Source organism: Petromyzon marinus, chromosome 65, assembly GCF_048934315.1.
Source record: "Petromyzon marinus isolate PM22_M1 ecotype Great Lakes invasive population chromosome 65, UKy_Petmar_22M1.pri1.0, whole genome shotgun sequence".
NCBI lineage: Eukaryota > Metazoa > Chordata > Hyperoartia > Petromyzontiformes > Petromyzontidae > Petromyzon > Petromyzon marinus.
In genome coordinates this window covers 7450865-7476162 of record NC_133731.1, presented here as the reverse complement: position 1 = coordinate 7476162, position 25298 = coordinate 7450865, and the positions used below count along the sequence as shown (strand labels likewise).

At 54.7% G+C, this 25298-nt stretch overlaps 2 protein-coding genes across 2 annotated transcripts in view; both read right to left on the bottom strand.

The window, feature by feature from the left end:
- The window catches only part of ETFRF1 (electron transfer flavoprotein regulatory factor 1), a 30610-nt gene extending 19838 nt beyond the window's left edge, over positions 1–10772 (bottom strand). The window contains exon 1 of the mRNA XM_076054336.1: positions 10608–10772. Within this exon, the coding sequence (XP_075910451.1) occupies positions 10608–10635 (28 nt within the window). The 5' untranslated portion in view covers positions 10636–10772. The remainder of the gene's footprint in view (positions 1–10607) is intronic.
- A 2565-nt stretch (positions 10773–13337) lies between these two features.
- KCP (kielin cysteine rich BMP regulator) overlaps positions 13338–25298 on the bottom strand; it is a 156601-nt gene continuing 144640 nt past the window's right edge. Inside the window, exons 41-50 of the mRNA XM_076054333.1 lie at positions 24170–24269; positions 22614–22696; positions 20625–20727; positions 19911–20053; positions 17997–18169; positions 17613–17724; positions 16364–16465; positions 15724–15888; positions 15140–15509; positions 13338–14892 (exon numbers count right to left, since the gene is read on the bottom strand). Coding sequence (XP_075910448.1) covers positions 14624–14892; positions 15140–15509; positions 15724–15888; positions 16364–16465; positions 17613–17724; positions 17997–18169; positions 19911–20053; positions 20625–20727; positions 22614–22696; positions 24170–24269 — 1620 coding nt within the window. The 3' untranslated portion in view covers positions 13338–14623. The remainder of the gene's footprint in view (positions 14893–15139; positions 15510–15723; positions 15889–16363; positions 16466–17612; positions 17725–17996; positions 18170–19910; positions 20054–20624; positions 20728–22613; positions 22697–24169; positions 24270–25298) is intronic.

Genomic DNA, 25298 nt, shown 5'->3' with positions numbered 1-25298 from the left:
CCCTCCTGCCTCCCCGACTGGGACATTACGTAACTCGGTCCCGAGACATTGGGAGAATGCGTGTGGCGTCAAGCCGGTCACGGAACAGTCTGATGCCACGCGTGGCGTAAACCACGGCCATGTGAGCCTCCCGGCGGTGCGGTGCGGGTTTATATTTGTTTGTTTTAAAAAGAAACAAGCCGATCCCGCGGTGGAAGCCGGGATAGGAGCCTCAACTTTCCACGAGCGAAACAAGAGCTGAAACCAGTGGACGGCCGTGAAACTACTGGACACCCGTGTCAATTAAAAGAGCTTTATAGCTCATCGGATTCCTCCAGAGTGTGTAAGAAAATAAATTAAATTCTGATTCTGAAAGACAAAGGCTGAGCTGGTTGCAGAGTTTCGGGGCAATAGAGGCCGGCTCGCTGAGATCCTGGGGTTAGACTTCAAACTATGATCCGTCTCCTCCTCCCTGTGTCCCTCTCTCTCTCGCTGCCTCTGGCAGGTGAAGCGATGGAGAGACGCGCCGCTGCTGTGACCATGCTGATGGTGCTGATTGTCAACCAGATGCCCGCTTCGGGGGCTATTCCGATGGCTGAGCGGTAACGCGCGCACGAATATTCACAACCGGCTGCTGCTGCTGTGCCGCTCATCATTTTTGCCAATTTGTTATTTTCTTTTCCGATTCCTATTTTGCTGATCGGTGTGCGGGTGGGGAGCGGTGGTGGAGCGATTAGCGCTACGCTGCGCTATGAACCTGGCGACCAGGGTTCGATTCCCGCTCACGGCCAACAGCGGTGACGATTATCTGAACCGGTCCCGGGCCTCCCCTAGGTCGACTCAGCCTCAAGTGAGCACCTGGTGAGGTCTGTCGTAAACATCGTCACTGGGGAGACAAAGGCGGCCGGGCGTGGTGTTGGCAGTGCCGGCCTTCATAGGCGCTACTGGCTAACAGCACTTGCCCTAACAGTCTGTTAACGGCAACACGGCGGATCTTTGTCTTCATTATTGTTGTTGTTGTGGTTGTTTGTTGTTCAGGCCGCAGAGACACGTGGACGGGATGTTTACGAGCGAGCTGAGTCGGATGCAGAGCGCTCGGCTCGTCCAGAAATACGCGATGGACATCCTGAGGATGAGACCCGAGTGAGACTCCCTTCCCTGGCTCCCTCCCTGCCCGCCACACGGCTGGCTCACGGCTCACGGCTCACGGCCGGCTCGCGGCTCGCTCACGGCTCACTCACGGCTGGCTCACTCACACACGGCTCACTCACGGCTCGCTCACGGCTCACTAACGCACGGCTCACACGGACACGGCGGGATCGCTCACGGCTCACTCATACACGGCTCACACGGGCACGGCCGGCTCACGCACTCACGGCTCACTCACGGCTCACGGCCGGCTCGCGGCTCGCTCACGGCTCACTCACGGCTGGCTCACGGCTTACTCACGCACGGCTCACACGGACGCGGCGGGATCGCTCACGGCTCACTCGCGGCTCACTCATACACGGCTCACACGGGCACGGCCGGCTCACTCACGCACGGCTCACTCACGGCTCGCTCACGGCTCACTAACGCACGGCGCACGGCTCACTAACACACTGCTCACACGGGCACGGCTGGCTCACGCACTCACGGCTCACTCACGGCTCACTCACGGCTCACGAAGGCACGGCGCACGGCTCACCATGAACACGAATGCATAGTGAGACAAACGATCGCTGTGATGTATTACGGTGCCCGCTGACAACACTTGCCCCGACAGCCTGCGTGGGCTACACGGGGGATCTTTGCCTTTGTGCGTGCCCGCGTGCGCGTGCGTGTTTGGCTGCAACTGGAGAGACAAAGGCGGTCGGGCGTGGTGCTGGCCACCCATCACCTGGTGCGCCGTGCCGGCTTCCATAGGCGCTACCGCCGCTGCTGCTGCTCTTCGCGAACAGCTCTTGGCCCAATAAGTCTGTCAAGGCTACACGGGGCATCTTTGTCTTTGTGGCTGCACGCAGGAGAGAGATGGAGGAGGATGATGAGGAGGAGGAGGCCCTGGGCCCCACGGCAGGAGGAGGAGACCCCGAGCTGCCATACCTAACCCTGGGAGAGCTGGAGAAGCAGGGCGCAGCGGGGTGAGTGGAGCTGAGTGGGTGTGGTGGATGGGTGTGTGTGTATGTATGGGTGGGTGTGTGTGTGGATGCGTATGTATGGGTGGGTGTGTGTGGATAAGTGTGTGGGGGTGGGTGTGCGTGGGTGTGGGTGTGTGAGGATGCAGGGTGGGTGGGTGTGGGTGGGTGGGTGGGTGTGGGTGGGTGGGGAGCGATAGTGTAGCGGTTAGCGCGCTGCGCTATGAACCTGGCGACCCGGGTTCGATTCCCGCCCACGGCCAACACCAATTACGATTATCTGAACCTGTCCTGGGCCTCCCCTAGGTCGACTCAGCCTCAAATTAGTACCTGGTGCGGTGTGCAGTAAACATCGCCACTGGGGACCACCCACCCCCTCGTGTGCCGTGCCGGCCTTCATAGGTGCCCGCTAACAGCACTGCCCCAACAGTCTGTTAAGGCTACACGGGGGATCTTTGTCTTTGTTGTGAATGGTAACTTGAGTTGGGTGAGTGAGTGAGTGGATGGGTGAGTGGATGGGTGAGTGGGCGGGTGAGTGGGCAGGTGAGTGAGTGTACAGGTGGGTGAGTGGGCAGGTAAGTGAATGAGTGGCCAGTTGAGTGGGTGAGTGGGCAGGTGAGTGTGAATGGGTGGGTGGGTGGGCAGGTGGGTGGGCAGGTGGGTGGGCAGGTGGGTGGGCAGGTGGGTGGGCAGATGAGTGGATGGGTGGGCAGGTGGGCAGGTGAGTGGACGGGTGAGTGAGTGGGTGAGTGAGTGAGTGGACGTATCGAGAGTCTACCAATTCTCAAGACAAATCAACGGAACGGCTAAATCACTGAGAACCGAATCTCTGATGGCCGCTCTCTCTTCATTGGCCGTACGAAATAGTCTACTGTCTACTGTGCCACATTTTCTTGTTATTTGGCCAGGCAAGGTCCTACTGCGGCTCTTTTTCAGAAGCGACCTGGCGATCGCGAATGATAGCTCAGCGAAGTGGCTCATCGTCATCGCTTGGAAATTTATAGCAGTGGGCAAATACTCTCAATGAGTGGTTCTTCTTATTAACCTGGGGGGCATCTCGCTCCCCCTGGTTTGTGCGAGATGCCCTTTATGGGGGTGCGAGACGTGGCCAGAGTTTGTTAGAAGGTAAATAATCAAAAACACAAATTGAGCACGGGGAAACGTAAGTAACAACTTACTTTGTTTCAACAAACTCTGTGTAGTTATTGACATTGTACATTGTTTAACGATCGGTAAACAAAAGGGGTGAAAGGCTGCAATAAAAGTTAACAACCACTGCTCTAAATGCACGATTCTAAATATGGGGGGGGCACGCAAATTCCAAATATACAGCGGGGTCGGGATCGAATCCAGGACCTCCTGTGTACCAGGCGAGGTAGTTAACATCTCCCTCTCCACTCTCGGTGTGTAAGCGGTGTCTCTGTGCACTTCTCCCCCAGGGAATTTGGAGACGAGGACGAGGAGGAAGTCATCAACAGCTTCCGACACGCGATGCCCTCGCAGGCCAAGCACCACCCGGCAGAAACCATCCTAGGGGCGGGCGAGCTGCACCAACCACCCCCGCCACGCGGGGCCACGTGGTAGCACCCAGAAGTTTCAATTCACAGCCCACCACCCCACCACCCGTGTCACTTACAACATTCTTCGGCGATAGTCCAGCATCTTGCGCAACGGTGGTGCCACGTGCAAACAAGAGCGCACAACAGACGGAGAAGGACCTTTTCCCGAAACGTCGCCTATTTTTCTTCCCACATTTATCAGGCAGCCGAATGTCATCACAGAGCGCCACCACCTTGTACCCGTAGCACCCATCCTGCAGCTCCGTCGTGGGATTTTGGACTCCCCAACTGAGCGCTGGCGGGCTACTAGACATAATTGGCCATACTTCACCACGCTGGTCAGTGCGGGTTTCATTGAACCCGATAGAGTACAGGTCGGGGGTCAATAATTAGTAGCTACCCACGTCGGCCGCTTCCCGTGAACGACTTTCCCGCACCTGCGGTTGGCTACGTGCGGTGTGAAAAAAGTTCAACATACACAGGGTACATAGACTCACACAGAGACCCATAGACTCACACAGAGACCCATAGACTCGCACAGAGACCCATAGACTCACACAGAGACCCATAGACTCACACAGAGACCCATAGACTCACACAGAGACCCACAGACTCACACAGAGACCCATAGACTCACAGAGACCCATAGACTCACACAGAGACCCATAGACTCACACAGAGACCCACAGACTCACACAGAGACCCATAGACTCACACAGAGACCCGTAGACTTACACAGAGACCCATAGACTCACACAGCGACCCATAGACTCGCACAGAGACCCATAGACTCACACAGAGACCATAGACTCGCACAGAGACCCATAGACTCGCACAGAGACCCATAGACTCACACAGAGACCCATAGACTCGTACAGAGACCCATAGACTCGCACAGAGACCCATAGACTCGCACAGAGACCCAAAGACTCACACAGAGACCCATAGACTCACACAGAGACCCATAGACTCACACAGACCCATCGACTCACAGGAGGCCCATAGACTCACAGGAGACCTATAGACTCACACAGAGACCCATAGACTCACACAGAGACCCATAGACTCGCACAGAGACCCATATACTCGCACAGAGACCCATAGACACTCACACAGAGACCCACAGACTCACACCGAGACCAACAGACTCACACAGAGACCCATAGACTCACACAAAGACCCATAGACATACACAGAAACCCATAGACTCACACAGATACCCATAGACTCACACAGACACCCATAGACTCACACAGAGACCCATAGACTCACACAGAGACCCATAGACTCACACAGAAACCCACACACTCACACAGACACCCACAGACTCACACAGTGACCCACAGACTCACACAGATACCCATAGACTCACACAGAGACCCATAGACTCGCACAGAGACCCATAGACTCACACAGTGACCCACAGACTCACACAGAGACCCATAGACTCACACAGATACCCAGTTTGTTGTTCTTCCACCGCACCTCCGATTAGCATGGTTGGCTACGTACGGTGCGAAAGAAATTACACACACAGACTCACACAGAGACCCATAGACTCACACAGAGACCCATAGACTCACACAGGGTACATAGACTCACACAGGGTACACAGACTCACACAGAGACCCATAGACTCACACAGAGACCCATAGACTCACACAGAGGCCCATAGACTCACACAGGGTACATAGACTCACACAGAGTCCCATAGACTCACACAGAGACCCATAGATTCACACAGAGACCCATAAACTCACACAGAGACCCGTAGACTCACACAGAGACCCATAGACTCAGACACCCATAGACTCACACAGAGACCCAGTTTGTTGTTCTTTCACCGCACCTCCGATTAGCACGGTTGGCTACGTACGGTGCGAAAGAAGTTCCACACACATGCATGATACATGCGAAAGTGTCTCCAGGAACTATTGGTGGAAATTCCACACTGCTCCGGCAAGGCCCAGTCTATCCTCAGTTGATGTGACATGGCAACTGCAGGAGGGATGATGATAATGATGCTAATATGATGGTGATGGCGATGATGGGATCGAGTGGGATTTGAACTGAAACTCAATGACTTGCTTCATGAAGGTCGTCTCAAGGTCAGGTTTTCTCGCGGAAAAATACAAATTGGGCGACAATAGACATACCTTCTAGCCTAGCGGTAGCTCCTTATGCCGAATATGTAAATCCTGATCCGATAGACTCGTACTTCCGGAAAACACGGACAAGCACTCACCGAGACGCGAGGCTTTGCCTGTGGAATTGGGCAGGAATCGCGGTGCGAACATCCCAACGTTTTTTGTTCACTATTTATTATTTATTGTGAGTGCTACAATAAAGAGAAAATGCCGCAACCTTTCCACTCCGTGATTCGCTGTACCCCGCACCCACGATGATTAGTCGCCCCGGGGGGGGGGGGGGGGAGGTTAACGTACGGGTTTGCGAAAGGAGTTCAACAAATTTCGATTTAAAGCTTTCGTGACTGCAAGGATCCATCTTCTTTGGTTCTTTCGGTAAAGTCATGTAGAATGAGAATAAAATAATAAATTAATACAATAAAATAACACAATAAAATTCTCACGACGTTTCGGCCACAACACAAGTGGCCTTCTTCAGGTGAAAGGTACAGACCTGTCGGGACGACAGAGCTTCAATTGAAGGTCTGTACCTTTCACCCGAAGAAGGCCACTTGTGTTGTGGCCGAAACGTCGTGAGAATTTTATTATTTTATTTTATTAATTTATTATTTTATTCTCATTCTACGTGACTTTACCGAAAGAACCAAAGAAGAGTTCAACAAACGTACGTAGAACGTACGTTGCTCAAGACAAGAATTTCCCAGACAACAACACGCCACCACCACCACCAACTCCTCTTTCTCCACGACTCCTTCCTTCACTCACCTCATCACTCGCTCGAGCGAATGAGACTCAACCTGGTCTCTCGCATCGCGCGGCGCTTTCAGATCGCGCTGCTTCTGCGGCCGTCTGGAACGTTCTTCCCTTCCGGAAGGAGGAAGGCCACTGCCGCCGACGCACTTTTAAACCATCGAGATTGACAAACTAATTCCATGAGAACTGCTTGTTGTCGTGTTTTAGTTTGTTGTCCTTACTCCGCACCTCCGATTAGCGCGGTTGGCTACGTGCGGTGTGAAGGAAGTTCAACACGCAGACAAAGACCCCCCGTATAGCCTTAACCGGCTGCTGGGGCAAGTGCTGTTAGCGAGCACACTCCACGTGCGTTACACAAAACAAACTTGGCACTTGAAACTCGATGCTGAAGATCCAGATGATGAAGTTGACGATGATGATGATGATGATGATGGAGTTGTTGATGTTGATGGAAATAATAATGGCGACCATGATGATGATGATGACACAGTTAATGAATATCGCAAAGACAGGCTCGTTGTCCTGTTAGTAAAGTCAACGGGTGGTGTGTGAACGAACGTTTGCCTGTCACTGATTTCAGTAAAGAACCCAGCCGTTGTTTCTGATGGTGGCTGCCGTCGCTGCAGCAGGAAGCGAGGGAGGGTTGGTGGATCACACACACACACAAAGATGTTGTGGTGAAACTCCCTTCTTCTCAGCGAGCTTCTAAGAGGTGCCCGTACCCCCTGGCTCGCCACAAGAAGGCGCAGTGCCGCGGATTATCCCAGTAGCACAAGTAGCTACAACATATATAGTAGTTATAACATATGTAGTACCTACACATGTGTAGTAGCTACACATGTAGTAGCTACTCAGAATCAGAATCAGAAAGGGTTTTATTCGCCATGAAAGTTCACACCGACACGGAATTTACTTTGGCAGGATGGTGCATACATTCAACATATAGGAATCTAAAATCTTAAATAAGTTTTAAACAAGTCTTACTATAATAAGGGTTAAAAGTCTAACTAACACCAAGGGGCTGAAGTATATAAAATTGTATAAATATCGAATATAAAATAGCTTTAAGATAGAATTTTAAAATAAAAAATACAAATAGGTTAACATAGTTAATATCGGCAAGGTGTCATTATGTAGATAAAATGTTAAAATCAGTGTAAGCCCTTGGCCTTGTTTAACAGGCCAGCAGCAGATGGGAAGAAACTGTTTTTATGGCGTGAGGTTTTGGTCCTGATGGACCGAAGCCTTCTGCCGGAGGGGAGTAGCTGAAACAGAGAGTGTCCAGGGTGGGAGGAATCGGCCATAATCTTCCTCGCTCGCCTCATGGTCCTCGAGGTGTGCAGGTCCTCGAGGGTTGGTAGATTGCAGGCAATCACCTTCTCAGCAGTGTGGATGATACGCTGCAGTCTGCTCTTGTCCTTGACAGTGGCAGCAGCGTACCAGACGGTTATGGAGGAGGTCAGGATGGATTCAATGATCGCTGTATAGAATTGCACCATCATTGTCTTTGGCAGGTTGAATTTCTTCAGCTGCCGTAGAAAGTACATCCTCTGTTGAGCTCTCTTGGTGAGGGAGCTGATGTTCAGTTCCCACTTGAGGTCCCGGGAGAGAATAGTGCCCAGGAAGCGGAAGGACTCTACAATTTGACTGGGGAGTCTAACAGGGTGATGGGGGTGAGTGGGGCTATATTCTTCCTGAAGTCCACAACCATCTCAACTGTCTTTAGAGCATTTAGCTCTAAGTTGTTCTGGCTACACCAGGTCACCAGGTTGTCAGCTTCCCACCTATAGTCAGACTCATCCCCACCAGAGATCAGCCCAATGAGGGTGGTGTCGTCCACAAACTTCAAGAGTTTGACGGACAGATGATTGGAGGTGCAGCTGTTGGTATACAGGGAGAAGAGCAGTGGGGAAAGGACGCAGCCCTGAGGAGTTTCGGTGCTGATGGACCTGGAGTCAGAGACTTGAGTTCCCAGCTTAACGCACTGCTTCCTGTCAGACAGGAAGTCTGTGAACCACCTGCAGGTGGAGTAGGGCACGTTCAGCTGGAAGAGCTTGTCCTGAAGCAGGGCAGGGATGATGGTGTTGAAGTCAGAGCTGAAGTCCACAAACAGGATCCTAGCGTAGGATGCTGGGGTGTCCAGATGCTGTAGGGTGAAGTGGAGGGCCATGTTAACTGCGTCGTCCACAGGCCTGTTGGCTCTGTAGGCAAACTGAAGGGGGTCCAGGAGAGGGTCTGTGATGGCTTTGAGGTGTGCCAGGACCAGACGCTCAAAAAACTTCATTACCACAGATGTAAAGGCGACCGGTCTGTAATCATTTAGTCCTGTTGGCCTTAGCTTTTTGGGCACAGGGATGATGGTGGAGGACTTGAGACAGGCTGGTACATGGCATGTCTCCAGGGAGGTGTTAAAGATGTTGGTGAACACCGGAGACAGCTGGTCAGCGCAGTGCCTGAGGGTGGCTGGAGAGACAGAGTCCGGCCCAGCTGCTTTGCGTGGATTCTGCCTCTTGAAAAGTGTATTAACTTCTCCCTCCTGAAAGGAGAGAGTCGTCTCTGTAGTATGGGTGGGGGATGGGGCCTCTTGGGTGGGAAGGGGTGGTTCAGGACAGTCCAATTGTCTTTCAAATCTACAGTAGAACTCGTTCAGGTCGTTGGCTAGGCGGGAGTCATTAGTGGTGTGGGGGGCTCTGGGTTTGTAGTTGGTGATCTGCCTGAGCCCTCTCCAGACAGAAGCAGTGTCGTTAGTAGAGAACTGGTGTTTTAGTCTCTCTGAGTACAGTCGTTGAGCCTCTCTCACCACTTTGCTAAACCTGTTCTTCGACTCCTTGAATCTGTCTCTATCCTCACTCCTAAACGCTTCCTCCTTCTCCAACCTCAACCTTTTGAGCTTTGCTGAGAACCAGGGCTTGTTGTTGTTAAACTTCACCCTGGTGTGTGTTGGGATACAGCAGTCCTCACAGAAGCTGATGTAGGACGTCACAGCCTCTGTGAGTTCATCCAGACTATTGGTAGCAGTCGTGAACATACCCCAGTCAGTACAGTCTAAGCACGCCCGCAAATATTCCACAGCCTCACTTGTCCACTGTTTAGATGTCCTCACAGCAGGTTTACAGAGTTTTAGTTTCTGCCTGTATGCAGGAATCAGGTGGACCATGGCATGATCAGAGTGTCCTAGTGCTGCTCGGGGGACGGCGTGGTAGGCTCTACTGACTGTAGTGTAGCAGTGATCCAGAGTGTTCCCTTCTCTGGTTGGGCATTTAATGAATTGTATGTATTTGGGGAGTTCGTGGCTGAGATTACCTTTGTTAAAGTCGCCAAGTACGATAACCAACGAATCTGGATTTGCTCGCTCCACACTCAGAATCTGAACGGCGAGCATGCATTGGGCCTCTTTAACCTGAGGACAAGGCGGCAAATAAACTCCGACCAAAATGAGCGACGCGAACTCGCGAGGCGAGTAAAACGGTTTACAGGTTATAAAATTGATTCAAAGAGTGGAGAACAATGTTGCAGAATCACTGTGACATCTACACACCAGCCACTGTTAATGTAAAAACAAATACCACCGCCTTTCGTCTTGCCGGAGAGTGCTATGTCACGATCCGATCTTACAAGATGGAATCCTGCTAGTTCTAGCGAAGTGTCCGGAATCAAATCACACAGCCATGTCTCCGTGAAGCACAAAACAGAAGATGAAAGAAAGTCTTTGTTTTTTACCATCAGTAGCTGAAGTTCATCCATTTTGTTGTACAGTGAACGTACGTTGGAGAGGAAAAAGCTCGGAAGCACTGTTCGGATCCCGCGTCTGCGTAGCCGTACTAGAGCCCCCGACCGTTTACCCCTTGGGCGGCGTTTCGCTGCTTGAGCAAAGCCTAGCGCGGCATTGACTAGAATGCCTACTAATTCTGCCGCTGGAAGCAGAAAAGTAGAAATTAAATCCACAGGAGTTGTTTCCCTGATATTTAAAAGTTCGTCTCTTGTTAGAGAACTCCGAAAATCTTGGCAAAACACTGAATTGACAGACAAAACAAGACAAAACAGGGCGCACTGACCGGCTGAGGCTACCATCATCGGCGCCATCTTCTCACCAGCACGGGTGTGCTGAACAGCAGGACTCTCTCACCAGCACTGGTGTATTGAACAGTAGGCCCCTCTCACCAGCATGGGAGTGGTGAACAGCAGGCCCCTCTCACCAACACGGGTGTGATGAACAGCACGCCCCTCTCACCAGCACGGGTGTGATGAATAGTAGGCCTCTCTCACCAGCACGGGTGTGTTGAACAGCAGGTCCCTCTCACCAGCACGGGTGTGATAAACAGTAGGCCTCTCTCACCAGCACGGGTGTGCTGAACAGCAGGCCCCTCTCACCAGCACGGGTGTGTTGAACAGCAGGCCCCTCTCACCAACACGGGTGTGATGAACAGTAGGCCCCTCTCACCAGCACGGGTGTGTTGAACAGCAGGCCCCTCTCACCAGCACGGGTGTGCTGAACAGCAGGCCCCTCTCACCAGCACGGGTGTGATGAACAGCAGGCCCCTCAACAGCAGGCCCCTCTCACCAACACGGGTGTGATGAATAGCAGGCCCCTCTCACCAGCACGGGTTTGCTGAACAGCAGGCCTCTCTCACCAACACGGGTGTGTTGAACAGCAGGCCCCTCTCACCAGCACGGGTGTGATGAACAGCAGGCCCCTCTCACCAGCACGGGTGTGATGAACAGCAGGCCCCTCTCACCAGCACGGGTGTGTTGAACAGCAGGCCCCTCTCACCAGCACGGGTGTGTTGAACAGCAGGCCTCTCTCACCAACACTGGTGAGTTGAACAGCAGGCCTCTCTCACCAACACGGGTATGATGAACAGCAGGCCCCTCTCACCAACACGGGTGTGTTGGACAGCAGGCCTCTCTCACCAGCACGGGTGTGCTGGACAGCAGGCCCCTCTCAAGACAAAACTGGACACAACAGGGCGCACCAACCGGCCGAGGCTGCCATCATCGGCGCCATCTTCTCACCGCCACGTGCAGTAGCTACTACACTGCAGCAGCAGCATGTGCAGCAGCTGCTACACGTGTAGCAGCTACTACACGTGCAGTAGCTACACATGTAGCTACACTCATTCATCTGCCGACGACACCGTCATATGTAGAGGAACGTAAAGCTTGGGGAGAATTTGACGCCGGCTTCCCCCGTGGCTGTTGTCTCCCTCGACCTCAAAAGGTGGCAACTGAATGTTGGGTCACGCAGAGAGCCAACATTTGTTGTCCTTTCCCCGCGGTTGGCCAAGAAACGGGGCTGTGTAGCCCCAACCGGGTCCATCAGGATGTCCATGGCCTATTTCTAGATGAGCCGAGTCCTCTACATCAGCTCGCTCGTGAACATCCCGTCCACGTGTCTCTGCGGCCCGAACAACAACAACAATAAAGACAAAGATCCCCTGTGAGCGAGCAGCAGCGCCTGGGAAGGCTGCCGGCACGGTGACACACGAGGGGGTTCACATCCCCCCAGTCAGGGCCGTCCATGGGGGGGGGGGGGTTGTGGGGGCCCCGGGGCAAACCCCGCTGTGCCCCCCACGATGACTTTAAACTAAACGGGAAGTTACAAAATGGGACATTTTTGCCAGTATCAAAAGGTCCCATTTGTGGAGCTGCTCACGCCAAGCTACAAATGCTCCGACACGTGTGGCATTGTCCTGGTACCGTTCGCCTTTTGGCGATGTTCTCTGGCCTGACACCGCTGGTGAGACGCAGCTATACAGAAGGCTGCCGTCTCTGGTGTAGCTTCATCAGTCTCAAAGACGATGCCGTCTCTGGTGTAGGTTCATCAGTCTCAAAGACGATGCCGTCTCTGGTGTAGGTTCATCAGTCTCAAAGACGATGCCGTATCTGGTGTAGGTTCATCAGTCTGAAAGACGATGCCGTCTCTGGTGTAGGTTCATCAGTCTCAAAGACGATGCCTGTATCTGGTGTAAGTGCATCAGTCTCAAAGACGATGCCGTATCTGGTGTAGGTGCATCAGTCTCAAAGACGATGCCGTATCTGGTGTAGGTTCATCAGTCTCAAAGACGATGCCGTATCTGGTGTAGGTTCATCAGTCTGAAAGACGATGCCGTCTCTGGTGTAGGTTCATAAGTCTCAAAGAAGATGCCGTATCTGGTGTAGGTTCATCAGTCTCAAAGACGATGCCTGTATCTGGTGTAGGTTCATCAGTCTCAAAGACGATGCCGTATCTGGTGTAGGTTCAACAGTCTCAAAGACGATGCCATATCTGGTGTAGGTGCATCAGTCTCAAAGACGATGCCGTATCTGGTGTAGGTTCATCAGTCTCAAAGACGATGCCGTATCTGGTGTAGGTTCATCAGTCTCAAAGACGATGCCGTATCTATTATCACGGCATGGTTGTGTGCATGTTCACCGCAATTACCGTGCGGTGCTTCACGCTGTGACTCGATTCCTTGCCAAAGGTTTCTGTTTGGTGTTTGAACATCTTCACGCCACTCCTGCTGTTTTATTGGCTGAAAGGGTAAAAACGCCGATTCTTATTTTTTTTCTCAGTATTACACCCCCCAAAACGCGGGGCCCGGGGCAGTCTCCCCGGATTCGCCGTGACGCCCGAGGAGGGCGGCTCTGACCGACCGCACGTCCGCACGAGTCCGTGACCTCTCTCTTCCAGAGCGGGCGGATGCCTGGTGCCGTGGCGGCGGCGGTAGTGTGCAGCGTTGGCATCACGAATTATTTGATGACTCGTGAAGGAAAACATTGACCCGAGCACACAAACAGCACACACGTGGTATGCAAATGCATTTAATTGATTAAACAAATATATATACATTTGCAATTGGTAATCATTTATATGCGTTAAAAAAATGCTTTGTTAAAAACTAGACACGTCACACAAGTGTTTGTATAAAAATGCGATTATATATATTTTTTATATAAAATACTCTGATGTTAGCACCCATTACACACACACACACTTGCCCCCAAGTCTGTTAAGGCTACGTGTGTGTGTGTGCATGTTCAATTGTGGGGCGCGGAAGTGGATGTGAACGCCACGCTCCGGACCCGGCAACCCGGGTTCAACTCCCGCTCATAACCAGTGGCGGGTATTCGAACCGGTCCTGAGTCTCCTCGAGGTAGACTCAGCCTTAAATGAGCACCTGGGTGTGCTGTGTAAAACATCAGCGCTTGGGGAGACAAAGGTGGCCGGGCGTGGTGTTGCTGGCCACCCCACCCCCTCGTGTGCCATTCCGGCCTTCATCAGTGCTCGCTAACAGCACTTGCCCCAAGAGATTGTTAAGGCTACACGGGGGATCTTTGTCTTTGGATATAGGTTCAATTACATGCAGAGGTATGATGTGAACGCAAAAATAAAAATATGTTGTTATAAAAATATAATATACGTGTCTAAAATGGCAACTGGACGGCTACGTAGCGCGAGTGAGGTGTGGATGAGAGTTTGTGTGGCTTTGTGGGACAGAGGGTGCAGTTGGAGGGCTTGGTTTGAGGCGTTCAGAGCACAATCCCTGAACACGGTGAAGAAGACGGGCGCGCGAGTTCGACTCTGGCCCAGGACCGCGGTCAGAGCTCGCGTTGAGAGTTAAGGCGAATGTTGGAATGCACCACCGAGGGTCAGGGTCAGCGCTGGCAAGGGGATTGGGTCCAGGGTGGCTCCGCTTTGTTTGATACCACGGCCGGTCAGCGGAGCGCACGTCGCACCCACGTCGCGAGCACGGCGCCGGCGCCGGCTTCGTGGTTCTCACGGCGCGAGGGCAATCACGACGGGATGCGCCGCTTTGCGTCTCGCGGGCCCGGCGGCGTGCGGCAGGTTTCGCAGCAGAGGGCCCAGCGTAGCCACGTGGTGTTAACCCCACACCGAGTTATTTGTAGGCGGACGGTACGGACGGATGGGACGGGACGGGATGGGACGGGATGGGATGGGATGGGACGGGATGGATGGGACAGATGGACGGACGCGACGGGATGGATGGAACGGACGGATGGACGGACGGACGTAGAGCGAACGCTCCACCGCTCTCGGGCGGAAGACACGAGCGCCGGCGTCGCCGGGGTGTTACGCGGCGGCGGCGGCGGCGGCGGCGGCGGCGGCGGCGGCGGCGGGCCCCGCGTCGTCGCCGTACACCACCGAGGGGCAAGCGTCGGGGCGCACGCAGGCGCCCAGGTGCTCGACGAGGCCGGCGGGGCACTGGCAGCCCGGCACGCACGGCTGCAGGCACGCCGCCTCCACCACGCCGAGCGGCACGTCGCGGTTGTAGCAGGTGCGTGGGCAGCGGGGGCCGCACTCGTCGAAGACGTAGCCACGCTCCGTCGGGCAGTCCACGGCTGGCGGGCGCCCGGGGTGAGACGGGACGCACGGGGAGACGCGCACACGAGACAGACAGGATAGACACACGCCGCATCACGTGGTGAAAGTGGAGGCGGGGGTTAGTAGCCGGTGTTGGAGGACGAGGAGGAGGGAGGGAAGAGGAGGGAGGGAGGGAAGGAGGGAAGGGTAAGTGGGGGGTAGGGGGTAGGAGGGTGGGGGGAGGAGGAGGGAGGGGGGTGCCGTGCTGGCATGGGGGGTACCCACCGCACAACGTGGCCGTGCGCCACTGCACGTGGACACCGGCGGCGTGGCAGCGAGCGGCGTACGCCTCCAGCACGTCGCACAGACACGTCTCGGGCGACGTCTCGGGCGACGTCTCGGGCGACGTCGCCGGCCCGCCGCCGCCGCCGCCGAGCCCGGCGGCGCAGGCGCAGAGGTCGTAGACGCAGGCGGCGTAGAAGGCGGCGGGCGGCACGGCGGCCCGGCACGGGGCGAAGGCGCCGCCCGCCGCGCCCCGCAGGGCACGGCAGCGCGCGTTGGCCTCGCGGTGGGCGCGGTAGCCGGCGCGGCGGCACGGGTCCACGTCGTCCGCGTCCTCGCACGGCGCGGGGGAGCTGGGGTCGGGGTCGGTGACCTAAGGGGGAGAACGGGAGGCAGGTGGCTGTGGCCATTATGAAGGAACTCAACACCACGGCGTGAGTCCAGGCTCTCATCGACACGGTCGCGGCCACCAGCACAGCCATCGCGAACTTCGCGAGAGAGGGCCCCCCCCCCACCTCCGACACCCGTTCACCCCACCCTCTCCGCTCCCCCCCCCCCCCCACTCCTCCCCCCCCCCCCCTCCGCACCTTCCAGCTGTTGCCGAAGTGCGCGTGCGAGGACGCGATGGCGTTGCTGGGCAGCCTCGTGTCGTCCTGCGCGATGCCGTTGAAGTTCCCGCACAGGCCGCATGTCCGCTCCTTGTAGGAGCCGGGCACGCTCACCTCCAGGTGGCTCTTGCCGTTCCACAGCACCTGCGGCGCGGAGACAAAACAACCAGGCCACCGTGCCAGGCTGGTGCGGGAGCGAGGCGAAAGCGACGGGGGCCGAACCATCATCACCAAGGTGGCTAGGAGATGTTGACTACCTCGCCAGGTATACAGGAAGTCGTGGGTTCGATCCCGACCCTGACGCCTGCTGCTGTATATTTGGAGGTTGTGTGCGTGTCTCTCTCTCTCCCCGTGGACGCGTGGATTTGTCTCCGGGTCCTCCGGTTTTTCCCTCCACATTTAGAGTCAACGTCCACGCCTCCCGGGCGAACTGAGCGCTGAACGAAACGGCGCTGTCTGTCGTAAACGCCAACGATTGTTCACCAACGGTAGCCCCCATCAGCTCACCGCCCACCAGGCGAAGGCCTCCCCTGGACCGCGGCCATCACACGCGGTGCGGGGGCGGTGGGGGGAGGGGGTGCCGTGTTCTCGGCAAAACTTCACCGGCGCGGCGACGCACCTTGAGGCCGATGTTGGTGTTGAGGAGGATGTGGTTCGCTTTCCTCTCCACGTACAGGTGCGGCTCCTTCAGGTACGGCAGCGTCACGGTCTCGCCTTTCACCTGCGCACGCATGCACGCACGCAGGCGAAGGTCCCCCGTGTAGCCTTAACGGAGCGTCGGGGCAAGTGCTGTTACGAAAGCCGGCACCGTGGCCTTGTCTCCCGAGTGGCGACGTTTACTACAACACCGTGGTGTTGGTGGTCGTGAGCAGGAACAAAACTCGTAGCACACACACAGATACACACAGATTCACAGACACATGCACACAGATGCATATACAGGGTCACACACACACAGGTACGCACAGATTCACAGACACATGCACACAGATGCATATACAGGGTCACACACACACAGGTACACACAGAGTCACAGATACATGCACACAGATGCATATACAGGGTCACACACACACAGGTACACACAGATTCACAGACACATGCACACAGATGCATATACAGGGTCACACACACACAGGTACACACAGATTCACAGACACATGCACACAGATGCATATACAGGGTCACACACACACAGGTACACACAGATTCACAGATACATGCACACAGATGCATATACAGGGTCACACACACACAGGTACACACAGATTCACAGATACATGCACAGAGATGCATATACAGGGTCACACACACACAGGTACACACAGATTCACAGACACATGCACACAGATGCATATACAGGGTCACACACACACACAGGTACACACAGATTCACAGATACATGCACACAGATGCATATACAGGGTCACACACACACAGGTACACACAGATTCACAGACACATGCACACAGATGCATATACAGGGTCACACACACATACAGGTACACACAGAGTCACAGATACATGCACACAGATGCATATACAGGGTCACACACACACAGGTACACACAGATTCACAGATACATGCACACAGATGCATATACAGGGTCACACACACACAGGTACACACAGATTCACAGACACATGCACACAGATGCATATACAGGGTCACACACACACAGGTACACACAGATTCACAGACACATGCACACAGATGCATATACAGGGTCATACACACAGGAGGAGAAGTGCGAGGGAGCGGGAGGGGAGGGAGGGAGGGAGGGAAGGAGGGAGGGAGGGAGGGAGGGAGGGAGAGAGGGAGGGAGGGAGGGAGGGAGGGAGGGAAGGAGGGAGGGAGGGACTCTCACCTTGACCTCCCAGTCCTGCAACAGCCACACGTGTGCATCCCCGACACGCACCAGCACGTCGCGCGTCCACGACACGCCCTGCAGGCCACGGTTGTCGTTCGTCACCTGGATCCTGCAAGTCCGGCACACGTGTCGCTCCGTCACGGCGCGTCCGCTCTCTCGCCCGCCCGCTCTCTCGCCCGCCCGCTGTCTCTCTCGTCCGCCCGCTGTCTCTCTCGCCCACTTGCCCACCCGCCCGCTCTCTCGCCCGCCCGCTGTCTCTCTCGCCTACCCGCTCTCTCGACCACCCGCCCGCTCCCTCGCCCGCTCTCTCGTCCGCCCGCCCGCTCAACCCGCTCGCGCCGCGGCGCTCACGACGGATCCTGAACGCGTCGCGGCGCTCACGTGAAGTCGCGCGCGGCGCAGTCCTGCGCCAGCGTGTAGCTGCAGGAGCCCTGGAAGTGAACTGTGGCGCCGTCGAAGGTGCGGTAGTGCGGGTCGCCAAACACCACGCACGTGGCCGGGCGGGGCAGGCAGCGGGGGCAGCACGCGCCGCCCGTCAGCGTCGGGATCTCGTCCTGCGCCATCGCACCACGGCGCGGATCGGTGGGGGTCACGTGTGCCACTGTGTGTGTGTACTGTGTGTGTGTACTGTGTGTGTACTGTGTGTGTGTACTGCGTGTGTACTATGTGTGTGTACTGTGTGTACTGCGTCTGTGTACTGTGTGTGTGCCACTGTGTGTGTACTGTGTGTGTACTGTGTGTGTGTGTACTGCGTGTGCCACTGTGTGTGTACTGAGTGTGTACTGTGTGTGTGTACTGCGTGTGCCACTGTGTGTGTACTGTGTGCACTGTGTGTGTACTGTGTGTGTACTGTGCGTGTACTGTGTGTGTGTACTGTGTGTGTGTGTACTGCGTGTGTACTGTGTGTGTGTGTACTGTGTACTGTGTGTGTGTACTGTGTGTGTACTGTGTGTGTGTACTGTGTGTGTGTACTGTGTGTGTACTGCGTGTGTAGTGTGTGTGTACTGTGTGTGCACTGTGTGCGCTGTGTGTGTGTACTATGTGTGTATATTGTGTGTGTACTGTGTGTGTACTGTGTGCTGAGTGTGCACTGTGTGTGTACTGTGTATGTGCTCTGTGTGTACTGTGTGTGTACTGCGTGTGCCACTGTGTGTGTACTGTGTGTGTGTACTGTGTGTGTACTGTGTGTGTACTGTGTGTGTGTACTGCGTGTGTGTACTGTGTGTGTACTGTGTGTGTGTACTGCGTGTGCCACTGTGTGTGTACTGTGTGTGTACTGTGTGTGTGTGTGTACTGCGTCTGCACTGTGTGTGTACTGTGTGTACTGCGTGTGTGTACTGTGTGTGTGTACTGTGTGTGTGTACTGTGTGTGTGTACTGTGTGTGTGTACTGTGTGTGTGTGTACTGTGTGTGTGTGCTGAGTGTGTACTGTGTGTACTGTGTGTGTGTACTGTGTGTGTACTGCGTGTGTACTGTGTGTACTGTGTGTGTGTACTGCGTGTGTACTATGTGTGTGTACTGCGTGTGTACTGCGTCTGTGTACTGTGTGTGTACTGCGTGTGTACTGTGTGTGTACTGTGTGTGTAGTGCGTGTGCCACTGTGTGTGTGTACTGCGTGTGTACTGTGTGTGTGTACTGCGTGTGTACTGTGTGTGTGTACTGCGTGTGTACTGTGTGTGTACTGTGTGCACTGTGTGTGTGTACTGTGTGTGTACTGTGCGTGTACTGTGTGTGTGTACTGTGTGTGTGTGTACTGCGTGTGTACTGTGTGTGTACTGTGTGTGTGTACTGTGTGTGTACTGTGTGTGTACTGCGTGTGTAGTGTGTGTGTACTGTGTGTGTACTGTGTGCGCTATGTGTGTGTACTATGTGTGTATATTGCGTGTGTACTGTGTGTGTACTGTGTATGTGCTCTGTGTGTACTGTGTGTGTGTACTGTGTGTGTACTGTGTGTGCACTATGTGTGTGCTGTGTGTATTGTGTGTGTACTGTGTGTGTGCTGTGTGTGTGCTGAGTGTGTGCTGTGTGTGCTGTGTGTGTGTACTGTGTGTGTACTGTGTATGTGCTCTGTGTGTACTGTGTGTGTGTACTGCCTGTGTACTGTGTGTGTGTGTGTACTGCGTGTGTGCTGTGTGTGTACTGTGTGTGTGTACTGTGTGTGTACTGCGTGTGTAGTGTGTGTGTCCTGTGTGTGTACTGTGTGCACTGTGTGTGTGTGTACTGTGTGTGTGTATTGTGTGTGTACTGCCTGTGCACTGCGTGTGTGCTGTGTGTGTGTACTGTTGGGGTGCTCACGGAGGGGCAGTGCGGCGGGGCGCAGCGCTCCGTGCTGCAGTGCACGGAGCCACCCACGCAGACGCAGCGCGTACACTCGTCCACGGCCCAGCGCGCACCGGGGCCCAGCTCGCGGCCCGCGTACACGCACGGCACGCTCCGCTCTGCACGCTCGCCAGGTAGATCACTCACCCATTCAGTCACCAGGCTCGCGAGTGAGATCGTTCATTTACCCTCTCGCTCACCTGCTTGCTTTATCGGTTGGGGTCATAGTTCAACTCGCTTGCCCAATGTAAAATTCACTCGCACTCTTACCTACTCACACACTCAATCACCCACTTTTACTCGCTCACTCACCCAGCCACCCACTCACTCGCTCACCACTCAGTTACCCACCCACTCACTCACCACTCAGTCAACCACCCACTCACTCACCACTCAGTCAACTACCCGCTCACTCACCACTCAGTCAACCACCCGCTCACTCACCCAGCCACCCACTTACTCACTCACCACTCAGTTACCCACCCACTCACTCACCACTCAGTCAACCACCCACTCACTCACCACTCAGTCAACCACCCGCTCACTCACCACTCAGTCAACCACCCGCTCACTCACTCATCCGCCCGCCCACCCATTTACTCACCAGGCCACGCACCCACTCACTCACCACTCGGTCACCCACCTACTCACTCACCACTCACTCACCCACCCACTCACTCCCACACTCACCTCGGCATTCGGGGCAGCACACCCCAGGAAGAATTTCGAGCTCCATTCCCATCCCACAATGCACCGGGGCACATTCTTCGATGGTGCATTCTACGTGTCCAAGCTAACACAAAAGACAAAGACAAAGATGACAGACAGTTGAGGCAAGTGCTGTTAGCGAGCACCTATGAAGGCTGGCACGGTACACGAGGGGCTGGGTGGCCAGCACCACGCCCGGCCGCCTTTGTCTCCCCAGTGGCGATGTTTACTCCACACCGCACCAGGTACTCATTTGAGGCTGAGTCGATCTAGGAAAAGCCCAGGACCGGTTCGGATAATCGTCACTGCTTTCGGTAGCCGTGAGCGGAAATCGAACTCGGGTCGCTTAGCTCAATTCAACATTTGCCCAACGTTGGCCCAACGTTCGCTCAACGTTCGCCCAACGTTCGCCCAACGTTCGCCCAGCGTTCGCCCAGCGTTCGCCCAACGTTCGCTCAACGTTCGTACAACGTTCGCCCAACGTTCGCTCAACGTTCGCCCAGCGTTCGCCCAGCGTTCGCCCAGCGTTCGCCCAACGTTCGCCCAACGTTCGCACAACGTTTTCCCACCGCCGCCGCCGCCGCCGCCACCACCGAACGCGACGATGGCCGCGACCGACCGCTACTCGGCGGGGAGCGGAGAGCGACCGCCGGCTCTGACGGCGCGACAAGCCCCGGGGCGGCTAACCGAGCGCGAGTGGCGTCACTTGGCTACACGTGAACGTGCGAAGGTCGAACCGAGATCAGTGTCGTTGGACCCAGCCGGTGATACTTGTGTCTTTCGGCAACGCCGAATGACCAATTTAATGTTGCGCCCCGCTAGAGCGTTGTGACCCCATTTGGGGGCGACTAGGCCCAGAGGATGACCCGTCTACGATTGCACTGGCCGTTAGCTAAGCTTGATTTGACGTTTAACACGCGGAAGTTGTAGTAGTAGTAAAGGTTGTCGCGACCAATATTATCCACAGTGGAAGAGGTTTTGTTGGGTTAGATCGCGAAAATGCAAACACGTCGTTAAACCCGCCGCCACCCGATGCAATCAATCAGTAAAGGTTTGTCACGTGAACAAAACGCGCCGATTAGTTACTAGTTCAGCACTAACCCAGGTTGTGTGTTGGAGATTAAAATTGTAAATGTTGTGGGTTTACTCTCCAACACACCGATCTGCTACGTGACAAACCCTTACTCTTGATTTAAAGCTTTCGTGACTGCAGGGATTCATATTCTTGGTTCTTTCGGTAAAGTCACGTAGAAGGGAAACAATAAAATAAAATAACACAAGCAATCATCATGATTGCTTGTGTTGCTTGTATTGCAGTCGAAACGTCATCATGATTGCTTGTGTTGCAGTCGAAACGTCGTGAGAATTTTATTGTTTTATATATATTTTTGTTTCCCTTCTACGTGACTTTACAGAGAGAACCAAGAATATAAACCCTCACTCATTGGCTGTATTGGGTGACGACGGGTTTAACGACACATTTATATTCACTGACCCAACAAAAAAATCTGTTATGGATAACTTCATTGAAGACAAGCGGATAAAATAAAATAAAGCCGCTAGCTACATGAACATTGCTGGAGAGGTCACGCTATAAATGTTCACGGCGATGATAACGATGATGATGATGATTAGCCACTCCGTTGAGCGATCATTTGTGGTGGCCAGGTCGCTTCTGAAAGACGAAGCTAATAGCTCAGTGGGGCATTTAAAAAATGTTTTCTAATTTCCTGAGCGATTTGCTTACCTTGGCAATCCATTGCCCTCCTATCGTGTTTGTGTCATTGTTGTTGTTGTCACGTTTTGACCCCGTGCCCCCTACTGGACTTCTGTAAAAAAATTAAAGAGCTTCATAGCTCATCGGATTCCTCCTGAAGCATATATAAATATTCTGATTCTGCTATTGCAATGAATGAAAACAATAAAGTATTTGTAACAAAGGGATGAGTGAGTGAGCGAGCGAGCGGCTACCGAGCAGATGCAGGTGATGCAGCTGTTTGCTCCGTCGAGGAAAGTCCCTCCGTCGGGTATGCGTCGATCCTCGATCACGCAATCTACGTCACGTGGTCGAGAGACAAAGATCCCCCGTGTAGCCTTCGCAGACTGCTGGGGGCAAGTGCTGTTCGCGAGTGGCACCCCATACACACCCCACACACCCCATACACCCCCCCCCCCAACACACTCAATACACCCCATATACCCCATACACACCCAACACACACCCCACACACCCCACACACACCAGACACCCCACACACACCATACACACCATACACCCCATACACACCCCATACACACCAGACACACCAGACACCCACACACACCATACACACCAGATACCCCACACACACCATACACACCATACACCCCATACACACCCCACACACCCCATACACACCCCCCTCCAACACACCCCACACACCCCACACACCACACACACCACACTCCCTACACACCATACACCCCACACACCCCACACACCATACACCCCACACACCCTACACCCCACACACCCCACACACCCCACACACACCCCACACCATACACCCCACACACCCCCCACACACCCCACACTCCCCACACACTCCACACACATCCCACACTCCCCACACACTCCACACACTCCACACACGCCCACACACACCGACACATCCAACACACACCACACACCCCACACACACCCCACACACTCCACACATCCCACACACCCCACACTCCCCACACACCACACACACCACACTCCCCACACACCACACTCCCCACACACCCCACACACCCCACACACACCCCACACACCCACACACACCCCACACACACCATACACCCCACACACACCCACACACACCCCACATACCACACCCCCACACACACGCCACACCCCACACACCCCACACACACCACACACACCCACACACACCCCACACCCCACACACCCCACACACACACCATATACCCCACACCCCACACACCCCACACACACCCACACACACCCCACACCCCACACACCCCACACACCATACACCCCACACACACCACACACACCACACACCTCACACACCCCACACACCCCACACACCCCACACCCCACACACCACACACCTCACACACCCCACACACCCCACACACACCACACACACCCCACACACCACACACACCCCACACACACACCCCACACACCCCACACACACCCCACACACCCCACACCCACTCACCCCACACCCCACACACCCCACACACCACACACACCACACACACCCCACACACACACCCCACACACCCCACACACACACCCCACACACCCCACACACCCCACACACCCCACACACACCCCACACACCCCACACCCACTCACCCCACACCCCACACACCCCACACACACCACACACACCCACACACACCATACACCCCACACACCATACACCCCACACACACCCACACACACCCCCACACATCCCACACACCCCACACCCCACACACACACACACCCACTCCACACCCCACACACCCCACACACACCCCACAGACACCTTCGCAGATGGGGCAGCACGACTCAGGTGGGGTGAACTGCTCCACCAGGGGGCAGCTCAGGGTGGGGCACAGCTGGCGAACGCACACCCACGTGAACTCCTGCAAAGACAAAGACCCCCCCCCCCCGTATAGCCTTCACAGACTGTTGGGGCAAGTGCAGGCACCCACGCACACCCCACATAGGGCAGCACCAGGTTTGGCCACATCACCAGATTTGGCCACATCACCAGATTTGGCCACATCACCAGATTTGGCCACATCACCAGCTTTGGCCACATCACCAAGTTTGGCCACATCACCAGATTTGGCCACATCACCAGATTTGGCCACATCACCAGATTTGGCCACATCACCAAGTTTAGCCACATCACCAAGTTTGGCCACATCACCAGATTTGGCCACATCACCAGATTTGGCCACATCACCAGATTTGGCCACATCACCAGGTTTGGCCACATCACCAGGTTTGGCCACATCACCAGATTTGGCCACATCACCAAGTTTAGCCACATCACCAGATTCGGCCACATCACCAAGTTTGGCCACATCACCAGATTTGGCCACATCACCAAGTTTGGCCACATCACCAAGTTTAGCCACATCACCAAGTTTGGCCACATCACCAGATTTGGCCATATCACCAAGTTTGACCACATCACCAGATTTGGCCACATCACCAAATTTGGCCACATCACCAGATTTGGCCACATAACCAGATTTGGCCACATCACCAAGTTTGGCCACATCACCAGATTTGGCCACATCACCAAGTTTGGCCACATCACCAGATTTGGCCACATAACCAAGTTTGGCCACATCACCAGATTTGGCCACATCACCAATTTTGGCCACATCACAAGATTTGGCCACATCACCGTGCGTGTGTGTGTGTGTTCACACTGCGTCTGTGTGTACACTGTGCGTGTGTGTGTGCACTGTGCATGCGTGTGTACACTGTGTGTGTATACCGTGTGTACACACACAGTGTACACTCACAGTCTACACACACAGTGTACACACGTAGAGTGTACGCACACACACAATGTACACACACAGTGTACACATACACACAATGTACACATACACAGTGCACATGCACACAATGTACACACACACAGTGTACACACA